Source organism: Salvia hispanica, unplaced genomic scaffold (assembly GCF_023119035.1).
Source record: "Salvia hispanica cultivar TCC Black 2014 unplaced genomic scaffold, UniMelb_Shisp_WGS_1.0 HiC_scaffold_1353, whole genome shotgun sequence".
Lineage (NCBI taxonomy): Eukaryota > Viridiplantae > Streptophyta > Magnoliopsida > Lamiales > Lamiaceae > Salvia > Salvia hispanica.
This window is the reverse complement of record NW_025951642.1, coordinates 1-25,931: the sequence shown is the minus strand read 5'-3', so window position 1 is coordinate 25,931 and position 25,931 is coordinate 1. Positions and strand designations below refer to the sequence as shown.

The 25,931-nt window shown below is 33.5% G+C and overlaps 2 protein-coding genes and 1 pseudogene across 2 annotated transcripts; 1 reads left to right on the top strand and 2 right to left on the bottom strand.

Moving 5' to 3' along the window:
• Positions 1 to 216: 216 nt before the first annotated feature.
• On the bottom strand, positions 217 to 2,807 carry LOC125198305 (annotated as a pseudogene).
• Positions 2,808 to 14,393: 11,586 nt separating this feature from the next.
• LOC125198306 (chaperone protein dnaJ 20, chloroplastic-like) lies at positions 14,394 to 16,108 on the top strand. The gene is made up of 2 exons (XM_048096681.1): positions 14,394 to 14,866; positions 15,809 to 16,108. Exons 1-2 carry the CDS (start codon positions 14,435 to 14,437, stop codon positions 15,944 to 15,946), a joined length of 570 nt encoding a protein of 189 aa, XP_047952638.1. The 5' UTR covers positions 14,394 to 14,434; the 3' UTR covers positions 15,947 to 16,108.
• Positions 16,109 to 19,109: 3,001 nt separating this feature from the next.
• LOC125198304 (protein ECERIFERUM 26-like) lies at positions 19,110 to 22,427 on the bottom strand. Its single transcript, XM_048096680.1, has 2 exons — positions 21,881 to 22,427; positions 19,110 to 20,138 (listed from the first exon to the last, which is right to left on the bottom strand). The coding sequence occupies exons 1-2, from the start codon at positions 22,310 to 22,312 to the stop codon at positions 19,281 to 19,283; spliced, it is 1,290 nt and encodes a 429-aa protein (XP_047952637.1). The 5' UTR covers positions 22,313 to 22,427; the 3' UTR covers positions 19,110 to 19,280.
• Positions 22,428 to 25,931: the final 3,504 nt, after the last annotated feature.

Below are 25,931 nucleotides of genomic sequence, written 5' to 3'. Positions count from 1 at the left end.
GTTGTCCATGGAGTCATAATCATCAATAGTCGAAGCATCCCCGAGAGCTGGAGAGGAGTTGGTGTAGGGGCATGAGATCGGAATGTAATCACCAAATGATACAACGAGAGGTCGTATCGGTCGATGAGGAACACCTATGAGCGACTGATTGGATGAGGACTAGTGTTTTCAAAATCCTAGTTTGAGAGGAAATGTATAGAGTTTGGATTAGAAATATTCAACTAAATATTATAGCATATGATCATTAGTAATGTGAAAATACAATTACCCTATTTATAATAATCTAAATCCTATGCTGCTCAACTTATTTTTACATTTTGGGAAAGAACAGACGAAGAAAACTCAAAATGAAACTTACAATTCAACTTGACTAGAAACAAGACAATTAACTTAAATAAAGCTAATAAATAAGGACTCAATTGGACTCATGCGTAATCTTGGAGATAGCTGGCGCAGAGTGGCTTGGCGACGTGATTGAGCGGTTACCATCGCCAGGCCGACGGTCATGACAGCGGCTGCATATGGATGGATTGGTGAGGAAGAGATACTCATATCATGTTGCCATCACATAATTTATAACCACTACAAATATGAAAATATTAACATACTAGTTTAAGACAGTATAACTGCAATAGGGCTCGAACAGAACGGCTGGGAGAGGTCCATTTCAAGAATCCTTGGACGAAATTGGTATTCGGAGCAGAAGTGAGTTGGCTGAATGTAACCTTGTACTGCAGTTTCTGCTTTGTCTCGGAGAACTTGAGCGTGGTGGGCTCCACACGAACATCAACTCCGGTAGGTGGAAATCTCGACCTCGTATGACGAGTCAGGGTCGCCTACGTTTGTGACGGTCCTGGTGTAAACCTGGGAAGTTGATCTGCCACTGAAAATGATAGAGAATGAAGGATAGTTTAGCTCTGCTTCCGCTATCTTCGATTCGACAGCGCAATTCACCTTCCTATGTAGTATCACCTCCACTTGGCTGTCCGTGTAGTTGAGACCGCACGTAAGGAAGGTAATCTTGGGGCTGGATGTCGTAGACAAGTCCGGGATCTTTAGCTCTTGATGGATTCACATGACCTGATCCCGTGGCAAAGATGTTGGCCGGGAGGAACCTCTCGTCCTCAATTGGATTACCAGCGAGGTTCACATCGTCTGCAGTGGTCATAATGGCGGACTTGATTGCAGCTGGAGACCAATCAGGATGCACGCTCTTGAGCAGAGCCGCCACACCGCTCAGGTGCGGGCACGCCATTGAGGTACCAGATTTTATTGTCCATTCGATGGAAGTGTCATGTGATGCTGCCAGAATATTGACTCCAGGGCCTAAAATGTCGGGTTTCAAGATTCCATGGGTTGGTATGCTAGGACCCCTGGAAGAAAATGGCGCGACTGGTGCATGCTCATCACCAATCACGGTACCTTGGGAAGAAATAGTGGCGGTGGGTGTTGCCGTTGAACTTATGTAAGCTTTGATCTTCAATCCCGCGGCATAGCTGAAATGTGTTGTGGGCACACCGTAGGCTGCAACTTGAATGGTGTTTCCATCTGTCTCGTTGTTTAAGAGAATCACACCGGCAACGCCACTTGGAATTTCTTCTGTTCTGTCATCCTCACACACAACTATCTTACCTCGTATGTTGTTTCCCCTGCAGTCGAGTGCATAGACAAGCGGGAAGGGCTTTCGTGGAAAGTCATAAACTGATTCACCATCCACCTCTTGATTGTTTCCTAGCACTGCTTTTGAACTCAATTTTCTGTCCAACGTGCTTGCTCCAACCGTCAGAACCCAAGGTGCCCCGTGTCCTGCAGATGAGGGAAAAGGACCGCTGTTTCCAGCGGAGAAGCTAACGAAGATACCCTTCTGCATCGCACTGAATGCGCCAACTGCAAAAAAATCTTGATACAAGTTTTTTATCAGTGTTGTATCTTGAAAGCCTATAGATATCGACAACACGTCGACTCCATCTTCAATTGCTGCATCCATTCCAGCAACGAAAGCTGCTTCTCCTCCAGAGTTATCCGTTAGCACTTTGTATATGGCTAAATGAGCAAGTGGTGCAACGCCAGCAGCAGTGCCATTAGCCCTGCCAAAAGATTTGCGCCTTGCACAAAGCGTCCAGCAGCAGTGCCCGCAGTGTGAGTTCCATGGCCATCGTCGTCAAGGGGGGTCTGGTCCTCGGCATTAAAGTACCTTGCTCCAATGATTTTGTTGTTGCAGGTTGTGTGGCTGAATTGACACCCGCCCTTCCACTTAGCTGGTGGAGGTGGCATTCCTTCGTCGCTGAAGGAAGGATGCTCAGGCATCAGTCCGGTGTCCAGCACGCCAATAATCACACCTTTACCATAATTAGAGTCTTCCCACAACCCCATATTCTGGTGCAACCCCAAGAAATTGGGAGAATGTGTTGTATGCAGGGACACCGACATCTGAGGCCGTGCGGAGATGAATCCCTTCTTCTTCTCCATTTCTTTCACCTGGTCGGGTGAAAGCCTAGCAGCAAATCCATTGAACACGTGGCGGTACGAGTAAACGAGATGCGCCTCATCTTCACTCGAGCTTGTTGTGGTAGCCGGAAGAAAAGAGCGGTACCAGCTCTCCAAATCTTCCGATTCAGAAGCAACATGTGCATCAGGTGCCTCAACATGGACAATGTATATTTGTAGACTATTTTTATTTGGTATCTGAGATGCAAATAAGGGCAGGCTAGTGATGCACAACAAGCAAACAATAATGATAGTAGAAGATAGGTGTGCCATTTTTAAATTTTGTTGTGTCGATTATGAATTCATCGTCACCTTCTTATAGAAAATCAACCACTACAAATTTTTCTATTGCTATCATGACTTGTACATCAATTTGATGATATTTCTCCTTTCTCAGTTTGGCGAACGTTTTTGTCATGTGAGAGGTCTCACATTCAATAGTAGCTACCATCTTCCAACAACTTATCCTTTTGTACGTCAAGCCATTTTTGATATTTCCAAACTATATTGCTTTCACGCATGTGCTCATTTCTATCGTTTCCAACCTTGCTTGTCTTTTGTATACTCATTGGAAAACAACCTGACTTAACCTTAAAAACGACTTGATTTACAGTTTTACATTTTTTCCTTAACATTCTGCACATGTACTACTACTTATTTCTTTAGTCCAAATAATTAAGCCAATCTTACATTATATTGTTGAAGACTAAATTGTAGGAAATAGAATGATGTGGATGGGCTGAAATTTAATTTTGCAGAAAAATAAGCCATGGTTGCCTTATGCTTGAAGAAGACGAGAGAGAACCAAAATTTAACTAATATAAAATATTATTAAAAGTTAAAAAGTACACAAAATACAATTTTATTAGCTGTCTTAGATAAAGAAACGTTTGTATAGGTGGATAACGTTTTTATTAAATGTTTTTTCTATCTCTTAATAAGTGAAATAGAGGATTCTTTGTCAAAAAGGAAAATGACTCACTTATTATAATGGGCATAAATATCTTAAAAAGTAATATGACTCCATTATCTTTGGGACGTATAGAGTATATAATGTAGAACCTACGTTCTACTAACTTTTTCTCTTACATTTCTTCACATTTCTTAAAACTCTGCTGAGTAAACATGAACAATATTTTACGGACAAAAGGAGTATACGTAAAGCCCTGCGAATATTTTTCTGCGTCCACCACTGCACACACACACACACATACTAACACATATGCATACACACAGTGGCGGATCCGGGGAAGGAGGGCGGTCGCCCCTCCCGGCATCCGAGAAGTTAGAATTGTAGTAAGGTTTGACCGGAAAAGGCCATGGTCGCCCCCTCCGCAGAAAAAATTGAGAGAGAAGAAGACATGTTAATTGAGCGGTAGTGGAGAACGGTCCAATATCGAAGATGACTTGAGATGATAAAGTTATTGGATTATGAAGATGATGGAGTTATTGGATTTTAAGCGTCTACGCAGGGGCTGAGGAAGAAGATGACTTTGAGTGGGTTGGGCCTAATAAGTTATTGGGTAAATTTGAGTAATTAATGGACCGCAATACTTGTCATTTATTAATGGAATCCACTTCACAAGAGTGTTATTTAATAAATATAATATAATTACTAGATAGTATTGCTAGAGATTTAATTACTTTAAATCTTAAACAATAAATGAAATTTACACAATATATATTATTATGGCATGTATTGAATACTACTAGTATTTTTTAAAGCATCAATTTTTATAAATATTACTAGTTCATTTTATTACTCCATATTAAGTAATAATTTTAAATTAAGCTGTACTTTTGTAATAATTTTATAAACTAGTTTCATAATCAAGTTAGAGTTTTCAAAAGAAAACTTTAGCAATCTTGTTGTCCATTATTAATTTTTTATAGAACCATAAATATTTGGAACAAAAGCTAATATAGTTAATGAAATATGTAGAATCAATTTCAAACTTTAATCTATTGGATATATCAAATATAGTAACAAAATATAATGATGATTATGAGTGAAGTTGTCATTTATATGCCGAGCGAAGGAAAATGAGCGTTTTCAAGAACATAATTCTGCCCTCCTAAAAATCTTTCGGATCCGCCACTGCACACACACACACACCCACCCCACACACAGGCACAGTAACACATATGCACACACACATTACCACCACATATGCACACACACAACACCACATATACACACACCGCCACACATATATACACAACCCCACACATACACCCACAAGAAAAATGGAGTATTTGGCAAAAATATTTTTGAATAAATATTTGTTTTGATAGAATCATCATATTAATTATTCATATTTCATTCCATTCCATTTCTATATTAGTTGTAGTTATCAAACATATGAATGAAATTAATCAAGGAATAACAATTTCATTCCTTTTGCATTTCTTCATTCCATTTCCATCACCATTCCATTCCCTTCTCATTTCATTATATCATACCAAGAAGCCCCTAGTATTTCCACCAATAAACATGATTAGTAGAATTTGATATTTGATATTTTATGATCAAACAATTTTATTTGGAGCCCAAAGATGTTTCAAGCCCAAGATATTTAGACCAGATATACTATATTTTAGATTTATAAAAAAATTAGATGGCTATATAGTTGTGTTTCTATGGCTTTTGTACATAGGCTTAGTTTTGATATGGTCGTTGTCGCATGTGAGAGGTCTCACATTCAATAGTAGCTACCATCTTTCAACGACTTATCATTTCGTAAGTCAAGCCCTTACAATTTTTTATATTTCCAAAGTATTTGCTTTCATGCATGCAATATTTCCACGTTGTATTGTTTTCATTAATTATCCTCGATCGATTTGCTCATTCTATCGTTTCCAACCTTGCTGGTCTTTTTGTATACTCATACAAAAACGACCTGATTTAACCTTATTAAAAACGATCGGATTAACTGTTTTGTATACTCGTACTTTTGCAAGTTTATAAATCACTACAGTTTTACATTTTTTTCCTAACATTCAGCATATATACTACTTATTTGTATAGTCCAAATAATTAAGCCTTAGTATTTCCACTAAAGATGATTAGTAGAATTTGATATTTTACATTTTATGATCAAACAATTTTATTTGAAGCCCAAAAGATGTTTCAAGCCAAAGATATTTAGACCAGAAATACTATATTTTAGATTCATAGAAAAAATTAGATGACTATATAGTTGTGTTTCTATGACTTTTGTGGGCTTTGTTTTGAGATGGTCGTTTGCATGTTAACTTAGTGGCCTGCATTGCCTTCGTTGTAGTAAAACGTCGAATCATCAAAATAAACAGTGAATTAAGATGATTATTTTATCAATATATCCTATAGACCTATACTTAAAGTAAACGACTTTTAATTAACATAACTAATCGAAACTCTTATGTTCATTTAGTTGATGTTTATTTTCATTAATGTCAATATTAAGAGAAATAATAATCACAGTTAATTTACTGTTTATATAATTACTAAGATGAATTGACTAAACTTTTACTATTAATCGTCATAATTAAGAACATACGCATTAATAATTACATCTAAATCCTATATGCATATAGTGTTAGTTCAATATTCATGTGAAATAAATATTCTATTTTTATTCCCATAGCTTTGAATAGTTAATAAAGATATTCCGCTCCCTCCATTTCTCAATCTTAGATCCGCCACTGCCCACAAAGCTTCAACTCCACTTTTTGAGAGGTTTCATTTTCATATATTTCGTAGTCTAGAAGATGAGGGGCAAAGGGAGTATTTTTACATTAAAACTTCTGCTTTTTAAATGTTGTCTGTTCTTTTAGGGCAGATGGAGTATTTTTTCTTTCTAAATGAAGGGGCCAAATTGGTTGAATATCCATATATTAAAGTAGTAGAGTATAACATGCTTCATGTTTACATGTATTTATAGGGTCATGTTAGGTTGAGATTTTTAGCTTAATTGAGATTGGGATCCATTTTCAGCCACTCGCTTTCGAAATGTCAACTCGCAAGTAGATTATGTCAACTAGGGGTATTATCGCCCTTTCATTTCAATAGCCGAATATCAAATGTCAACAACTAAAAATAAGACTTATAATTCACATATCAATAGCCGTAATATCAAATGTCAACAACTCGTATTAAAATGTCTACAACTAAAAAATAACACTTATAACTTACGATCAATCGCAGAATATCAAATGTCATTAAAATGTCAACAACTAAAAATAACACTTATAACTTACGATCAATCGCGAATATCAAATGTCATTAAAATGTCAACAACTAAAAAATACTAACACTTATAATTCACATATCAATCGCATCGCAAGAATATCAAATGTCAACAACTCGATTAAAATGTCAACAACTAAAAAGTACTCCTTAACACTTTAACTCACCTATCAATAGTCAAAATATCAAATGTCAACAACTAAAAAATAACACTTATAATTCACCTATCAATGCCGAATATCAAATGTCAACAACTCGTATTAAAATGTCAATAACTAAAAATAACACTTATAATTCACTTATCAATAGCCGAATATCAAATGTGAACAACCCGTATTAAAATGTCAACAACTAAAAAATAACACTAATAATTCATATCAATAAGATCTCAAATGTCAACAACTTAAAGCAAAATGTCAATCGCTTTCACCAAATAAATTTTCCACTTCTGGATATTGCAAAACCGAAAAAGGAAACACGGATGAGATGTTTACATGATAAAGCATTAACTTACCACGATCCCTGAGCTTTGGATTCCATACAGATGAGCAACAACATTATAAAAGAGTAAGCTCATGAATTCTTCACAATATCCAACTGATATAATACAGCTACTCAAATAATATACAAACACAAGAAATTGCAGCAAATTAAAAATATCTTAATTGACTGAACAATCACATATTGATGGAACATTGAACCTAGACATATCTTAGATGATTTAGTTGCTTCTAATCGGAAGATTATCAACTCCACAGTATCATCATGGTAATTGATAGAATTAAACGATTAATTAAACTCCTAATTCATCGAATTTGAGATTCAATTTACCGCGAAGGTGTTCCTCCGGATCGGAGACAACGAGCAGCATGATCGTGTCGCTCCGATCGGTGAGGGCTACCGGCAACAATTGGGATCAATTGATCTCCAATTTCAGGAAATTGAGCCTGGGGATCATCACAATCGTCATAGAAGAAGCGGATCTGAAAATCGGCGACGGCGTTACGATCGTGGGGATTCGAGGAGTGCTTAAGATGGTTTAGGGTTTACTTCGAGGCTGGAGGAGAGCTTCTCGCAGCAATGAGCGGTTGATGCTGGACTGGGCGGCGGAGGGCGGTGGTGGATCTAATGGCGTACCCGCCGCATGAGTCGGTGGAGAGGCGGGATGCGGCGGCAAGATGGTGCCAACGCATGGAGAGGATAAGTTGCTGCTTTGTTTTTAATTGGAGTTTATTTTCGATTAAAATTGTCATTCTACCCTTTTATAATTAATTAATCTAACATATTTTCCATGTAGAATTCGACACTCATTTAATAAAAATGTGTGGCTCAAATGGATCTCAATTCTCAATTAGGCTAAAAATTCTCAATTGATCACAACCATGTATTTATATTGAGACATGAGGTAGGCCATTTGTCTCTTCTCAATATACTCTAGCTCCGTTCTTAGTGAGTCGTTCTTTTAGTCACATGATTTAAAAACGGTGTTTAAAGAGTTAATAGGAGAAACAATAAAATAGGTGAGTGAAGACATAATAAAGTAAGAAAAATAATAAATTGCGCTTAAGACGGGATGGAGAGAGAGCAATTTTACATTTTTTTCAAAACATTCCGCAAACATACTACTACTTAATTTTATGGTACAAAGCCTTAGTATTTCAAATAATCCGTTGAAATTTATATACCTAGTCAAAACAATAAACATGGGTATAGTAGTATTTTACATTTTATAAGGAAACTTATATCCGAGAGCCCAAAAGAAGTTTCAAACCCAAGTAGACCAGAAATAACACTTTTAAGGGCCCAAAGCATCGCTTTATACCCAAAACGTAAATTATTAGGATCCCTTAGTTGTCATTATATCTTGGAACCATCATACACATTAATTTCATTATTTTATAGATATATTGTAATAGAAAAATTAATTATCATATGAAATCATGATTAATATTTATAACTTAAATAAAAATACCACAAATTTGAATTAATTGAATCATAAATTAAAATGACAAAATAAATATAAACACATTAAACTTTGGAGCTGAAATGTAACTTCCATTTGGGGAAATGATGTGATGACGTTGTTCTTAATTTGCTTGTATGAAAAGATTTATTTATTATAAATAAAATCCTAACCAACAAAACAAATCAAATCCTAACAAGTTATGAAAATAAATTAGAAGAATAATAGTATTAAATTATAGTTTAGAATCATGGAGAAAATTAGTGGAGATACCTATATTAGTTTGCTTGCATGTAGTTGTGTTTCTATGACTTTTGTGGGGTTTGTTTTGATATTGTCGTTGGCAACTTATTGGCTGGCATTGATTTCGTTAGTAAAACGTTGAATCAGTGAATTAATGGCTATATTTCATCAAAATAAACAATGAAATTTATCAATATACAGATATATAGGCCTACACTAAAAGTAAACGCCTTTTAAATGAGCATAGCTAATTAACTAATTGAAACTCTGCTTGAAGAAAAGTTATTTGTAGTATGATATATTGATGCAATTAATTCACTGTTTAATTGCGAAGATGAATTGACTAAACTCTTAAGAACATACGTATTATTAATTAGATCTAAATCCTATATATATACATTGATATATATATAGTTCAGTATGCATGATGTTAGAAGAGTTTAAATTCAATTACTTAAAATATAGTACTATTGTAATTGCGATCATGTTACGAAACGATGCTACGCTTTTTGGATGCTTAAATTATTAATAGAGGATCAAACTTATTATCGCACATGATATACAACCAGGCTAGACAAAATAACTTATAGATCCAACTGTAATCAATATTATGCATCACAAGTATTATTCTAAATTAAAATACATTGTTGTAAGTTCATTAAAGTTTTTCTTGGCGTGTGTTAAAGAATATGATCAGTCATATGAAAGTCACTTTTCTCTATTGATGTAGAGATATATAGCCGAAGTCTGGTGTCTAAAGCGACGATTTTCTGTTAAAGTCGGCTTGGTTTGTTTAGTATCGAATCAAGTTCTTATTTTGTTTCTCGAATATTTCATGGCTCCCGAGTTATTCAAGCTTAATTAATTTAATTTTTTGAACATTTGATAAATGTTCAAAATAGTACTATTTCCTATTTGTCTCTGTGCCTTCGATAGTATTTAACATGGTACTACTAATTATAGAATCATATCTAGTTAGTAATTTTATATTTTAAAGATGTATCACTTTAGCTTCGAATACCTACATATATAGTCAAGCTTAGTTCGTGTAATTAACATAGTCAAGCTTCACTAATTATACCAAGAATTAATAATTTGGTGAGAGTTCAACTAATTAAGCTCCAGAAAATATGGAAGCTGCTTGGTTTATTTAAAACCTTAAATACTGTAATGTATTCCAGTTCTTACGTGACACCAATAATTTAAATTTAAATACAAATATTTTACCTAAGTTCGAATGGCCGACCCTTTTTATGCGCTACTCCTCTTTTCGGCCTGTCTACAAAAAGACAAACACAAAAATATCATAAACTCGAATTAATAATTTAGTGAGAGTTCAATTTTTCAATGTAATAATATTTATATCATAGTTTGCATGGAGTACATAAAATGTCAGAATGAGACTGTGGTTAGACTTAGATGTATTTGGACTTCTGAGTAGGTAAGTCTGAAAATCACATTATTTATTTTCACTATATACTGATAACTAATTAGGAGATCTGGAATAAATTTTTAAATACAATTACTCCCTCCGTCCGCGAATAGAATCCTGTTTTGCAATTTTAGTCCGATCACGAATAGGAGTCGAGTTTATTTTTACCATAAATAGTAATAGGGTCCACCTTCCATAACTCATTCTATTCACATTTTATTTAAAACTAATATATTCGGTGGGATCCCTATTCATAACTTTTTTCCACCCACTTTTCTTAACTTTAAAATCAATGCTGTAAAAATGGGATTCAATGTCAGACGGAGGAGTATTTATTATGCATCGAAATCGAAATGTTAAATATGTTACTCGTAAACGTCAACTTCACTGCTCCGACATGCATATGATAAAAAAATTCTAGCTGTTTTTAAAGAGTTTTATAAATATTCCCTCCATTAAACTATAATAATTTTCGTTGTAACAAACTAATGAAGGAAGATTTTGCAAATTGCGTGGTGACTTGCACAACTTGACATTTAAATAATGATATATATATAGCTGTCACACTCTTAAGAATATTATATTCATCCATGCCAAGGATGAGATTAATTAAAAAGTCTCTGATTGGGGCCAGCAAGGATGTTAACTACAAAAAAACTTTGTTTGTTAGATTAACTCAAAAGTCTTTGATTGAGGAATAGCCAAAAGAACTAGTAAATGAGATCGTTAATGTACTTGTTTTGGAAAAAGAACTTTGATTCGGACTATAAGAAATCATAAGATCTAACAAAATGTAAAATGAAAAGGGGAAAATCAAATAAGATTCTTTGTTGCAATTATATGCCATACTAATTAGACCCAAAAACTTTATAAATATATTATTGAAGATAAATCTAGAAATTCGATCCGTTTTACATATACTAATCCGTGACACGAATCACAATAGCTCTTCTGATTATATAATAGGAGAAGTGATTATGGCTTTTGCATCCTCCATTAGGCAGCTACGAATCATTAATTGAAAGTGAGATGTAAATATTAAATAAATTCCAGCTTACCGACAACGCCGACATAATTAGCTTTTCATCTGAAAACAATTGAATCGGATCATATATATCATACATGTGTCACCCTTTTAAGTATTACTATAATTAATATTTGGGTGAAGTAAAGAAAAAAATTATTAGGATTTTTATATAGGAGTATAATAAGAAATTTGTCAAAAACAAAATATAACTAATTTTTATGGGCGTTTAAAACTAATAACAAGACTATTAGCTATTAGTATGTGCGGATAGAATATTTCTATGATAGATTAATTTAAGTACAGCTAAAGAGACGATAAATCTGGTTAAAATTTGTCAATTCTCAAATATTTTGTAATTAAATTTGGACTTCTTGCAGAATTTTTTATATAATTACTATAACTTATTAGTCTTTAAAAAAATTAGGACTCCATATTTAATATTGTTAAAAAAGTAAAAATGTGAAGATAGCCGGTATTTAATCGCTGAAAAATAATTTTGAGTTTTTTCTATGAAATAAAAAAAAGTACTACCAAAATGGTAAAAGTATATTAAGTAATTAAAAATGAAAGACTTGTTGGCATATAATAACGACAGTTCAACTCTTCGTCGGAATTCAAGCAGACACGACCCGGGCCATCATGTCTGTTAATACTTGAGCTTCTTCCATGGTGGCTGAAAACGAACTTGTAGAACAAGTCATTCGACCTATAAAATTAATGAAAAAGATACTCCTTTCACCGTTAAGTGTCAGAATTGATCTGATTGAATTTTAAGAAATGTAATAAAAATTAAATAAAAAAATTAATTAAATGTAAGTCTTATTTTTATATATTTTAATAATAAGATCTTACGTCATTGAAGATGCACTTTCTTTTTGGTTTTCCGATCAAGATTTATCATTTGTTAAAATGAAACTCGTTTATCTCTACTTTATTCTCTTTTACTTTAATCACTAAACATATAAAATAAAATTCGTAAAATTGCAAATGCAGATCAAGGGGTCATCTTTGAAACGGAGGAGTATAAAATAAATATGACGAGTAATAATAAACATACAGAAAATTAATTACAAATAATGGCGGATAACTCTCATGTCTTTGTCTGGACATTGCCCCAACCTCAATTTCGATCAATACGATTTTTCGGAATCGCAAAGAGGATACACCAAGAAGACAATTGCACAAGATGATGGAACTTAAACAATTTTTAACGAAATTAAAATTAATGGGATTCACATCATTCCCTTTGCCACATTGAATTAAATGTCTGCATATAACACTTTTAAATTAGGTTTGATTTACAACAAAGTCCCAAACTTTATGTACTCGTCATTTTGATTTTTAAAGTACTCGTATAAAATAACGTCGTTCTTGAGTCTCGTTTTTACACACTAAACATAAAATTTATTTGGCGTCGGCAGATGACTTGCGTCAAGATTTCTATATCGAAAATGAAGACACGCTATTTAAGATTCAATTAAATAATGCTTATATGCTTCGGTATGATACTGATAAAATGCAAATTAATATATTGTACAAACTCAAAACTTCTCAACACTAAAATTTCAAAATTTTAATGCCAACACAGTATCAACAAATATCAATACAACATCAATCATTGACTACCGTTAAATTCTGCAATGACATTTTCCTGTTATGTTTTTTTGTAATTTCATTGACATTTTTCAATCTGCCTTCAGATCACGATTTTGATTTGTACAATATGCAGAGTTTTTATTTGATCACATTATATAGAGTATATAATAAAATGGTACTATAATTTTAGAATGTAAAGTGACATTTATGCGATGAATAACCGGCACAGCACTACATTAGAGACATGAGTAATCAGCAAAAACATAAATAACATAAATAGTTCTAATGTTGATCAAATTAAATTCCTTGTAAGAGACAGTAGTTCAATTCAAAATTAAAATAAATAGTAAAAATGAAATGATTAAAAAAATATACTAGAAATAAATTTCCATTACGCCTCTACTCTACAATTATTCTAATAAGACAAAGTTAGGAATAATACAACCACACATGAGAGCATACGTATATCCCATCCCCCCTTCCTTACTCACAACACTTTTTCATCATTACATACTATTTCGTGCTCAAGATATGCACGTCACATTTTAATTTAAAGCCCAAAACTATAATTCCTGCTATTTTTATAATTTTTATGTACATGTTAAAACTTCCTCATACACATGCTATAATATTTCCTAAATATGAAATTATTTTGTAATTACTTTAAAATATGATTTTTATCTACAATTGACAAGGTATAATACACCAATTAAGCAAGATAAGATACATAAATATGTATTGTGAGGGCACTAGTATGCTTTAAAAATTAGTGATACGTGGGTTCTACTTTTATATACTCCCTCCATTTCTAAATAATATGTACTTTGAGTTCGGCATGAGTTTTAATGTAAAATTGATAAAGTAAATAAAAGTAGAGAGAAAAAGTAATTAAAGTATTGAAAGTAGAGAAAGGGTCTCACTTCGTTAAAGAGAAAAGACATTTTTGTAAATTACAAAGACGGACTAAAAAGGAAAGAGTGCATATTCTTGTGAGAATCAGTAAAAATGAAAGAATGCATATTCTTCGTGGACGAAAAAGGTATTAGTATAGTATTTGGGACAAAGAACAAATGAAAATACTCCCTCCCGTCCCCGATTAATTGACACTCTTTTCCATTTCGGTGCATCCCTCAATAATTATCACACATCATTTTTACCTTAAATGGTAAGTAGGTCTCACATTCCACTAATTCACTTCACTCATATTTTATTATAAAACTAATATAAAAAGTAGGTCTCACATTCCACTACATTTTTGAACCAATTCTTTTTTACATTTTTTAAAACTCGTGTCCGGTCAAAGACTGACAATTAATCGGATGGAGTATATATTATCGTCTCTCTCTTCTCTATTTTAAGAGGTGCATATGCATACCTAAAAAAGACGCTATAAAAAGACGAACTCCAAGTTGAGTGGAAAGCATAATCATTTCGAAATTACATCCAAATTTCCCCAAAATGAGCAGCACTCACATAGCTCACCCGCTCCCCACAAACCGCTTCTCCTTCCCCCGCTCCACCCGCCCCCATCACCACCACCCGCCCCATTCCATCTCCTTCCGCTCCCGCCCCGCCCCGCTCCACATCCGATCCGCGCTCAACGCCACCGTCTCCGAAACCGCCGCCGCCATGACTCTCTACGACCTTCTCGGCATACCGGAGACCGGCTCCCTGCTCGAGATCAAGCAGGCCTACAAGCAGCTGGCGCGGAAGTACCACCCCGACGTCTCTCCGCCCGAATTGGTGGAGGAGCACACGCAGCGCTTCATTCAGGTGCAGGAGGCCTACGAGACGCTCTCGGATCCTCGCCGCCGGGCGCTGTACGACCACCACGTCGCCTCCGGGCTCCACCTCGCCTTCGCCGCCCGCCGCAACGGCAGATTCGATGAGGTTAGTCTCCGTTAAATTGTTCAATTTTTTGTTTCATTTCACATTGTGTTTTGTTGTTTTTGAATTAGGGGTTTCTGTTTTGGGGATTTTGTTGGATCTATATTTTTGTCAGTGTTCTAGTATTGATTTCGCTAATATTTCTATTTGTTTTACAATTGAATTATGCAATTTTATCTGATATGATATTTGTGGATAAATATTACTTTTATCATTCTGATTGTTGTTTTACAGTAAAGGTAGTTGAAGTATGAATTGAATTTTATCGTTGTAAAAAATTATTTGAATCCAGGTTTGTTCAACCAAAGTAGAATATATGCATATCTATTAGTAGTTTATTGGCTTCCTCTGTAAAAAGTAGGGAGTGGAAGCCATTAAGTTCTACTTCTTTTGAAAATATGGTCCTCTTCCAAGTGTCTCTTTCTCAGTTTCTCTAATCACAAGAATTATTAGCTAATGAGTTATTGATTAAGTTGACTCTAAGCTAGATACTGCATAGTATATGTGTGTTTATGAGTGTTGATTGTGCTGATTTATCTGCTCGAGGGTGTTCGGCTACTCAATATTAAACCGGTCCGAGATTACTCCAAAGATTGAATTGACCAAAGATTACCCAAATATAATTCTATTTTATCACAGGGGAGTCCATGACTCATAAGCCAATACTAATACGAAGCATTGAGATGTGTCCATCCAACCGAACAACATATGTGAGACTAAATCAAAGTATTCAATCCACCAAACAAACACCTACTCGCTTCACCCCTTCTTTGACTTCATGCTCGAATCTTAACCAAGAACTTAGGATTGACTTTGTGTGTGGAGCACTAATGATACTACTTTTTAAGATCTTGATTTTGCTGGGATACATGTTTTAGATGCTTGGTTTTGTTTCGTCACTCCTAGTTTCAAGTACTTGCTGTCTAACAACGCGTTTGAAATCAGGAAATGGAGGACAGAGGCGAGTGGAAGGATCGGTGGCAGTCTCAGTTGTCAGAGCTCAAGAGAAGAAGCGTGCAAAAGGAGAATGCCGATGGCATGTCATGGGGTGCAAGGATGCGCAGAGAGAGGAACGGAGTATAGTAGCCTTCTTCTACCTTTCTTTTTTTTTGCTGGTTTAGAAAGGGGTGTCTGGTTTATGCTTGGTAAGAAGGCAAACCATGGTACGACGTAGTTTTGACACGAATATGAACGCGAAGCACGATGTAATTGTATCTGAATATATATGTAAATAGTCTTCTATCATCAGAGTTCTCTTTAACTATTACTGAGTATTACTCCACTTCAATATCTTCGCCCTTGATTTCAACTTCTGGAATATTGGTGACACCAAGCGCACGGCCAAACTAATGCTATTTTCACCTTAGTTTTGTAAATTTAGATTTGACCTTTTGTTTCCAATATACTATTTACAAGCTTAATTGAGTCTAAATGAAAACGATCCTTTCAAGCATGTGTGTTTGGGAAGGGGATTGTGGCATACATAAAAGGGATAATTGTAATTTAAATTATAAATGTTTGTTGACTTTTGTTTAATCTCATAATTTTTGAAAAGGAATATAAAATTATAAGTTTTAAATTTTTGTATTTGTTTTATGATGGTTAAAATTGAAATAAATACTAGTATGACAAAATCATAGTACAATATGATAGGGCAACAATCATATAGTTGTGATCTGTTGCTAACTCATCAATGTAGTGTATTGAAAATGTCAACACAGTATATTAGAATGTCAACACAAATTTATGTTAAAATGTTAATGTGATCGTATTGACATTTTTAATGCACTGCATTAATGAGCTAGCAAGTTATGAGCTAGCAAGTTAAGTTATATTAGTCAGAATTAACTAAAAGTTATTACTCAATAGAAATTATCCCTAATAATAAAAGATGTATTTATTGTGGATATTCTTGATCCAAATAACGGAAAATGGTTCCATTCTCATGATAAATTAAGGGTTTAATTAGAAATCTACCTCTAGTTAGATTCACAACTATGAACCACGAATTCGATCAATAAGGGACGAATTCAACGTAGATCTTCATAATATAAGAGCTGAAAAAGTTCCTAATTTATATTCGTAATTAATTTTGAATCACATACTGTACCATAAATATTGCTTTTTAAAAAAGTCGTTGAATTGGGAAAATATCCCTATTGGTATTGGATTGTCTTTTTCAATGAAGTTATGGTGAGACAATTTCCATACGCAAGTTGCTTCTTCAATTATTATCATTTGATGTATAAGGTTGCATATGTCCAGGAACAGTAGTCTCTAGAGGGAATACGACTTCTTCAAAATATTGGTTTATTCACATATATGTAGATAATTACAAGGTTTTTATGGTTTCTATTTTCTACACTTGGCTTCTGAATTCGGGAAAATGAGACATTTGCAATTATTAACAACCATACAATTAAGTCTGGTTTCAATTTTATATTCTAAGGTTTCACATAGAGATCAGAGAGAGTATTATTTCCACCTCAATAAAAGTATTCTTGTAATAAAATAAAAAAAGAAAAAACTTAACCGTTTCTTTTTTTCTTTTCTTTTTTATGGTTGTGAATCTTCAAAACATTGTTGAGTCTTTTAAATGAAGAATTTTGAACGTCACTTGACGTAATTAATAATAGTACTAAAATTTAAATTGATAATGAAAAGAAATATAAGCACGCCACAAAAATAAAGTCTCTGAAGTTTTAATTGGAGACACGTCACAATTGTTGAAATGTTCTTTGGTTAAAGGAAATTAAGCCAAATTAGTCAACTAATCTCTTAATCTTGAGTACTCTTTAGTCTTTATTTAGTTAGTGTGATGGCTACAACTACCTACCCATAGTTTGATAAACCATAAGTTAGCTGATCTGATCACATTCTTAATTAATTTGATCACTTTATTAATTCATGATGGCTTCTGCCACCTAACGATCTTTATCATTGAGAAAGAAAGCAATTCTATTGCAATAGTTAAAAAATTAGATGGTTAAACGGAACATGTTCGGTTGTGGGAATAAGAATTTTCTAAGAGATTTGATCACATATATTAATAGATTTGTAGGGTGTGAAAACTTGTTATTTATTAATTATTTGATAACATCTTGAGTAAGTTAATATCGTTTTCCGTAAATAGAAAATGGTTATTAATAAAAAGTTATCTGGATCTTCTGTTTTTGTATCATTACGTTTGTCAAGAGAAGAAAGCGTCATTGATTTAAATGAACAATTGCATATGGACATGATTAGGTAGAATCGTAGCAACTAGCAACATTCACTTGCGTAGTATGCACACTGCACATATCAATCAAGGCAGTGCCGTAACGATTTTCATCAAATTAATTAAGGCATTATTACTATTATTTTATTACTACTAAATTGCATTATTGTAAACTATCCTCCGTCCGCCATTAAAAGTCTCATTTCATGGCGGCACGGATTTTAAGAAATGTTAAGAAAAGTAAGTGGAAAAAAGTTAGTTGAATGGGAATCCCATTTGTATAGTATTACTTTTAAATAAAATGTGAATGGAATGAGTTAGTGGAAAATGTGACCCTATTACCATTTATAGTAAAATTGAACTGAGACTCTTATTCGCGGACGGACTAAAATGGAAAAACGGCACTCTTACTCGCTGACGGAGGGAGTATATTATTAAAATGCATTTTTAGTTCATTTTAGAAAATTCAGATTTTTAAAATACAGGTATCATTTTAATCATTTTAAGTAATTAAAACGAACTAAAAATGACCTTCATGTTATCTAAAAATGACATACTGTGTGTTTGAGTTTTATGTTCTACAATAAAATTGAATTCTAGAGTTGTTCCTCTTCATCAATAAAAACAATAAAATTGAATTCTACATATTAATTCATCTTTTGTTGACCATCTAGACATACAAAGATCATTGATCATATTGAGATTGCATACTACTAGGAGAATTTCCTATTTGGTTTTCTAAATATATTAATATGTAAATAATAATTTTCACATTAATCTTCGATTTCGTTTTAGCATAATCGTGAGCTCAACGAGGGCTAATCAAAGATCCCTAAAATTTTAGAACATCTTCAAATCAATTCAAAGTTTCTTCTCACACATCATTAAAAACCAATTAGATCATTTTGCTATTTTGCCAAGCAAATAAAATTGTCACAATTTCAACCAGGGAGCAACAAATATGTAGCAAGTCATGCAAGCGCACGCACGCACTTTTAGAAAAATATTGATTTTAATTAATTTTACAAATTAGACAAATTACAAAACTAATTAAAATCATTCCATCGTCGACAAGCATTATTCAGTAGACCATGATAACAAAGATATTGGTAAAGCCACAAACCTAGAAAACTAATAATAGGTGCATCACACGTGATAAATATTAGTGCACACATTATTGCCCTAGAAAAATAAATTTGGTCATGCAATAAGCCCTTCCTTTTTCAACTCCGCTTCAAGCCCTCCTATTTCTTCCTCCGGCAAGATAGCCACCACCGCCCTCCCTTCGCCCTCGTTCGGTCCCGGAAGCACCAACACCGCCCCCTCGTCGCCCACTCCATCAACCCGGTAGCTAACACGGACCGGCTTTTGCCCCCTATACTCAAAATCATAAAATTTGGCATCTTCAAGGTTCACAAATGTCAAATTGGCCCCATAAACCACATAATCAACCACTCCATTTTCTCTCTCCATAGCCTCATTAATTTTATCTCTTATATCAAAGGCCTCCTCTCTCATCAGTTTAGCTAACACACTAGGCTCAGCATCCACTATGGGGAAATCAGCCTTCACCACACTCACAACTTGTGTGTTACCCAACATGCCATAAACCTTGTTCTCCTTTTCACTTTTCTTGCATATTGTCACAACATTTGGGCCCATTTCTTGGCCCCTAATTTTGGCAATGCATTTCCAAGTGATAGCTGAGATGGCCTCAAATGGGCCAAATTTAGGGCCTACTTTTGATTGGAGATGGGCCAATTGTGTTGGGGTGACATCAAAATAGAATGGCTCTAATTTGAATTTTGTGGGTGTCAGCCAATTATCACCAACCGGTTCGACCCGTTTGACCGCGATCGGATCTTCCACGACTTTTGGCAGGTCGTTGGAGATCACTGATTTTGTGAGAGATTGGGCCAAGCCGAATGGAGGGCCCAGATCTTGTCCAGCAACAAGGCGGCCCAACATGTTTAGAAACTCTGCGGCGGAGAATGCATCGCCGAGAACATGGGCCCAGCTTAAGCCCATTGAAGTTCCGCCACATTTAAATTTGGTTAACTGCAAAATAATTTAATAATGTTAATGTATAAGTACATTTAGTTACTCTGTATATGTAAAAATATGAATTTATAAGTTTATAATAATGTTGTGTATTTTGAGGTAGGCATGTCCATCGATTAACTATTGGAATGGTGAATCACCCACTTTAGTTAATAAGACGATTCTCTAAAATTAATAGAAGCGGAATCAAGATTTTTGGAATAAGTGTGCGTGAATTATAATTGAAAAGGTAAAAGATAGAAAATAGAGACGGTTATACTCAGATGTATGTATATTTGAGCTAATTTAGAAACATATATGAAGTGCACGTAAATACAAATTATTAAAAAGCTATAAGTAGAAGAAAAAGAAATAAATGTTTCAAACAAAACTCAACAACTAATAATAAATGAAACCCTCTTTAGGCGACTTGCTAGCTAGCTGTATTGTCTTAATTTAATTTATTGCCCTTACCAACTAAACGGCCCCTAAAATAAATGAAATAAATAAACCTATTTACACGTGTATACTATACTTTTCTTTTAGATTCAATTCATCTACTTGCCTATATTAGTAGTTTAGAATAAGGAAAGTATTTTCTTCAAAACAGATTTACAAACAATAACATTTTGCTTGTAAACCACGTTAATAGTACTCATTCCGTCTCATGTTACTCACACTTTGCATTTTAGATCATACATTTGGGATTAAAATTTAGATAATTAAACTACGAGTATTTTAAATGTAACAAAAACAACTCCACTTTATAAAAGAACACTTAATTAACTCTAATATACAAACCAAATACCCTAAATTTTACTTAAAATAGAATAGTATAAGTAGTTTGGGACGAGCGAAAATAGAAATGTGCGAGTAACATGTGATAGAGTAATAAACAAAATAAAAAATAATATAAATTGTCATAGAGTACTTCAAAAAACATCTGAATAATTAAATATTTCCTGTTAATGAATATTCCGAAAAAAATAGCGTTCGGATATAATATAAATACCGGGTAAAAGTAATGGTGCCTAGAGTAGAGATTTGGCTGTCTGGATTAAGTGACATTCTCGACTTAATATATATTTGCATTCTCGAATTAATTATGGTTAACTAAGTGGCGTTCTCGAATTAATTGAGGGGTTTTTTTTGTTGCGAGCTTATAAAATATGCTTTATTACAATATGTTGGCCAAACATATAAATTTTTCTGGCAATACGTTTACAAAAACTTCACAATGTCACGGTGAAACGTACCATTATCTTCTAGTCTTGTACACATTTTTCGATTTTAATTAACTTTTGTCTTATTTCCCAATACATAAGTGTCTCATTTTAAAAATTGAGAGTAATTTTCGCACCTATGAGATTCAAACCATGTATATTTAACCTAATTTCATTAAGCAAAGCTATGAACTTATCGTAAATCACAATTGTTTATAAATTTACTTTATAAAAGGGATACATAATCAATGCTTGTGTGGTTGGTGGTTTCAATTTTCAATCCCCATCTAAATTAGAAAAGGTTTTGTAAGCCATGGAAAAGCAAAGAAACAAAACATCCTAAAAACAAAAGCCTAATAATTTTAGCCAGAAATAGCCAATGAACAATCACATAAGAGATTAATTCCCACTGCCAAACAAACAAAATATTCATTCCAACACTTTATCAAACAAAAAAAAAGAAAAAAAAAATAACAATCTAAAATTGTCAAAAAAAAATATTAAAAAAAAATTGCACCATAAAACTATAAATCATACCTGAATAAGAACGAGAGGTGAAAATCCAAGTTCGGGCCCAATGATTTGGTTGGAAACAAGGAGCTTCTCAAGAGATGCATCCCGAATTTGAAACCATTCCTCTAGAGTTTTGTCACATTTGGCCTCAAGAAATCTCACCCCACAATCATTGCATTTTATATAGGCCCGGCCCGATTCGGCCCGGCGAAAGCGCCCCGACGTGACCGGGTACTTGTTAAGCCAGTCAAACATGGGCTCCTTGATGGCAAGGATTCTCAAACCCTCAAAAGCTTGCCTCTCAAAGTAGTAGATTCCTCTTAGGTAGTGGAGCTTCATGGCTAAGTCCAAGTTGCCGGGCTCGTGCACTAAGTCCGGGTCGGTCGCATAGGCCGGCCCGACCGAGGATAGTTTTTTATCGTATATGAGGCCTTCAGTAATGGGAGAAGACACCATTTTTTTTTAATTTGTGATTTGTTGATTTGAATAGGGTTTTGTGGTGTGTGAGCTAGGAGAGTTTGTGAGGAGAGAAAATGGATTTGTTCTCCAATGATATAGGTTGTAGATTTCCACAATGTGACATGTGATTGGTGTCGTACATAATAGATTTATAGTTGAGATTATTTGTCATTTAATAAGGTTTTATATAACTAATTTATAGGTAGATAGTACTTTAGTAGGCATATATAGATTAATTAGTTTGTTTCACTCTACTCCTAGCTTCTTAATAATTGACCACAAACAATATGATTTAGTTATGTAGGGTGCACTTGTGCCTTATAAGGGCCGGTGATGTTTACAATGTAGTATTGATAAAATTACGAGTACAAAATTAAGATATTAATGATGTCAAATCGCTCTCCAGAATGACTGAACATGTGAGAGAAGCGAAACTAACCAATCGACAAACACCGGTTTCCAAATCTTGTTTATTAAATTTTCAAAAAACACTACCATTAAAACTAATAATAAGGCCTATATATAGGCAACACAAAATCCTATTACTAGTAGAAGCGAAAAGATAAACTCAATCTCTTAAAGGAAATTGAATTATATCCAAACACAATGTCCAACCCTATTTGACAACGAAAGCAAATTAATTCAACTAATTTATAATTCAAAACAGGAAAATAATTTTTAAAAAATAAACTCTTAAGTACTACACGTCTTTTTCACAAGAAGGCTCACACATGCATCATTAAAGTAATCCTCCCATCCCACATTTAAGAGTGTACAAAAAAAGATTGTCATTCTAATAAACTAACATTTCAATTCAACGAGAGTTCAAAATCCAATTTATTGATGTGATTAATCTTATATCATGTCATGTGTGCGTACATTATAGATGATCATTTAAGAGTATTGGTGAGCGGTGGGTGGTTTGCATAATTTATATACACACATTTACAGCCACAATTTAATGAGAATGACCGTTGATATGACAATTTTTTTACACAAATTTGACGACTGTCATGCGTTCTTGGCATTTATTCCATTTTGTATTCAAATTGTTCCAAATATATTGTGCTAGCGCATCCATTAATTTTAGCAAAACGTGATATTTTGGTAAATGTTTTCTTTTCTTTTACCCTCTTCGTTCTCTGTGAGTAAAGTCTGTGAGCCGTATTCCCTCTTTTATTATCTCATTATAGGTGAGTTATTTTCTATTTTAGTAAAAATGACTAATTTTTTTTCTCTCTTACTTTATTCTCTATTCATTTCTTTATATTTTTCCTTTCTACTTTATTCTCCTTTATTTAACTCATTTTTAACATATTTTTTTAAATTTCATACCGAAAATAAACACCTTAGCTTCATAGGAACGGAGGGAGTAATTTTTTATCAGAATGAGATCCACCTAGCTACATCTATATGTCACAGCTATGATGGTAACTAATTTTGCATATATCATTTAATTTTGTACTGAATACAGTAATTTAATACGTATAAATAGTGCAATGCTGTCACATCAAAAACTCACCCAAAAAAGAATGAACTGGCATATGAGTATACCATATAAATAACTCCACCGTACGAACGTCTGCGTTGTTGGGTTGTCGACTCGATAACGCAAGAGCATCCACAAGGGCTTTACACCAGCCATAGGCTAGTCATTCTCTCTCTCTGTCATATCATCAGTACTAAAATTTCATCTGCCACATCATCATTTTAATCAAATAGGCTAGCCTAAGACTAATTACAGACTAGCCGCAATAAAAATAATTCAATCTACGGAATTAAATTTATGATAAATTACGGAAATAAATTTACGAGACATATACAGAAAAATTTATTAATTTCATTTAAATAAAAAAAAGGTACATTGATTAAAAAAAATTACATAAATTACAATCACGCAAAATACGGAATTAAATTTACGACACAAATATGGAAAAATGCAATAATTTTATAAAAATTAAAAAAAAAGGTACATCCTAAAAAAGCACATAATTAAAAAAATTAAAAAAAATACATTAAAAATGCAATAAAAAAATACATTAAAAAATGCAATAAATAAAAAAAATGCATAAAAAATACATTAAAAAAATGCAATCGGCTAGCCGAAATTGAGCCCGCAATGGAGGCTAGCGGATCGGCTAGCGCCCGCAAATCGACTAGAGCTCGCCGGTTTTTTCGCCGAAAAGCTGCTGGCCGATTACAATGGTTCGGCTAGCCGACCGGCTAGCGTGAATCGACTAGCCGGTGCGCTAGCCACCATTGTGGATGCTCTAATGATAAGTGAAAAATGATGTGTTATTTATACGTAAACAATAATTTCCCACCAATTTATATATTGGGGCTAAGGCCTAATTAAGGTATAAGGGTAAACTTAGGCATTTCATTAAAGGCTAATTTATTTTAAATCCATGATCTATTAGTAATTATGATTTCGCTCATAATTTATAAAATTAATGCTTAAATGTATAAAAACTTCGTGTATTTTGAAAAAGAAAGAAGTACAAAATTCAAATTCAGACCAAATCAAAATTGATGTAAAATTAGAAATACCTTGTCAAGTTCAATATCAAACGACGTCATTTAAATTACTTAAAAATAAAAATATTATTTAATTAAATTTAGACATCATCATTTATTATTAAAAAATGAACTTGACATATTACTAGTATTTATTAATATTCCCTCCGTTCCACAAAGTGTCTCAGTTTAACCCGGTGCGAGTTTTAAGAAATTGTTTAATTTTATATTAAATGAGTATATGTAGTGGAATAAGGGTCCATATTGAGGAGATTGAGATATATATTTAATGTATATTTTTTTTAAAATTTCAATTGAGACAAATTTTATTAGACAAATAAAAATAATAAAATGTGAAAAATTTTATGGGACTTAGATATTTTGAAACACTATCATAAAACACCATTTTCTGAAAATAGGTACTGTAAAAGAAAAAAGTGGGCGTCATTTTAATTTCAAGTCATTTATTTATGCTGTCACATCGCCCTTTATTTGATCATAATTTGAGGATTGTAGAGAAATATGGAGTAGTAATAATTTTATATAGTTGTATATTTACAAAGCGACGTGTGTCTTTCATTTATTATACGAAGAGCCTATACGTACAGATTTTATTTTTATTTTTTTGAAACAAAATAACGACAGTGGAAGAGTTAGGCCTGCTTATTCGGCCGGTTCTGGTTCTATCCGGTCCGGTTGACCGGGTACCCGGTTATAAATTTTCATGAATCTTGGAATCGGAACCGGAACCGGACCCGGCCGGATCCGGTTCAGAACCGGTCGGGTAAGAACCGGTCGGTTCCGGTTCCGAACCGGAACCGATTTATAGTTTTAATTTTGATTTATTTAAAAAATTCAATATTTAGAAATATAACAATGAATGCCAAAAAATTTAAATAAACACACAAAAATACAAATCAAAATATTGAAAATCTAAAATAATACAATAGTAACTTTTAACATGGAGTAAAAATATAGTTCTTGACCACTAATCATGTGATTTATGCCCAACTACGTCTCAAAAGTGGTATACAAAATAAACCTAGTCCACAGATTATGAAATTTCAATTCTTTAATATCTTTATTACATTATTATTTG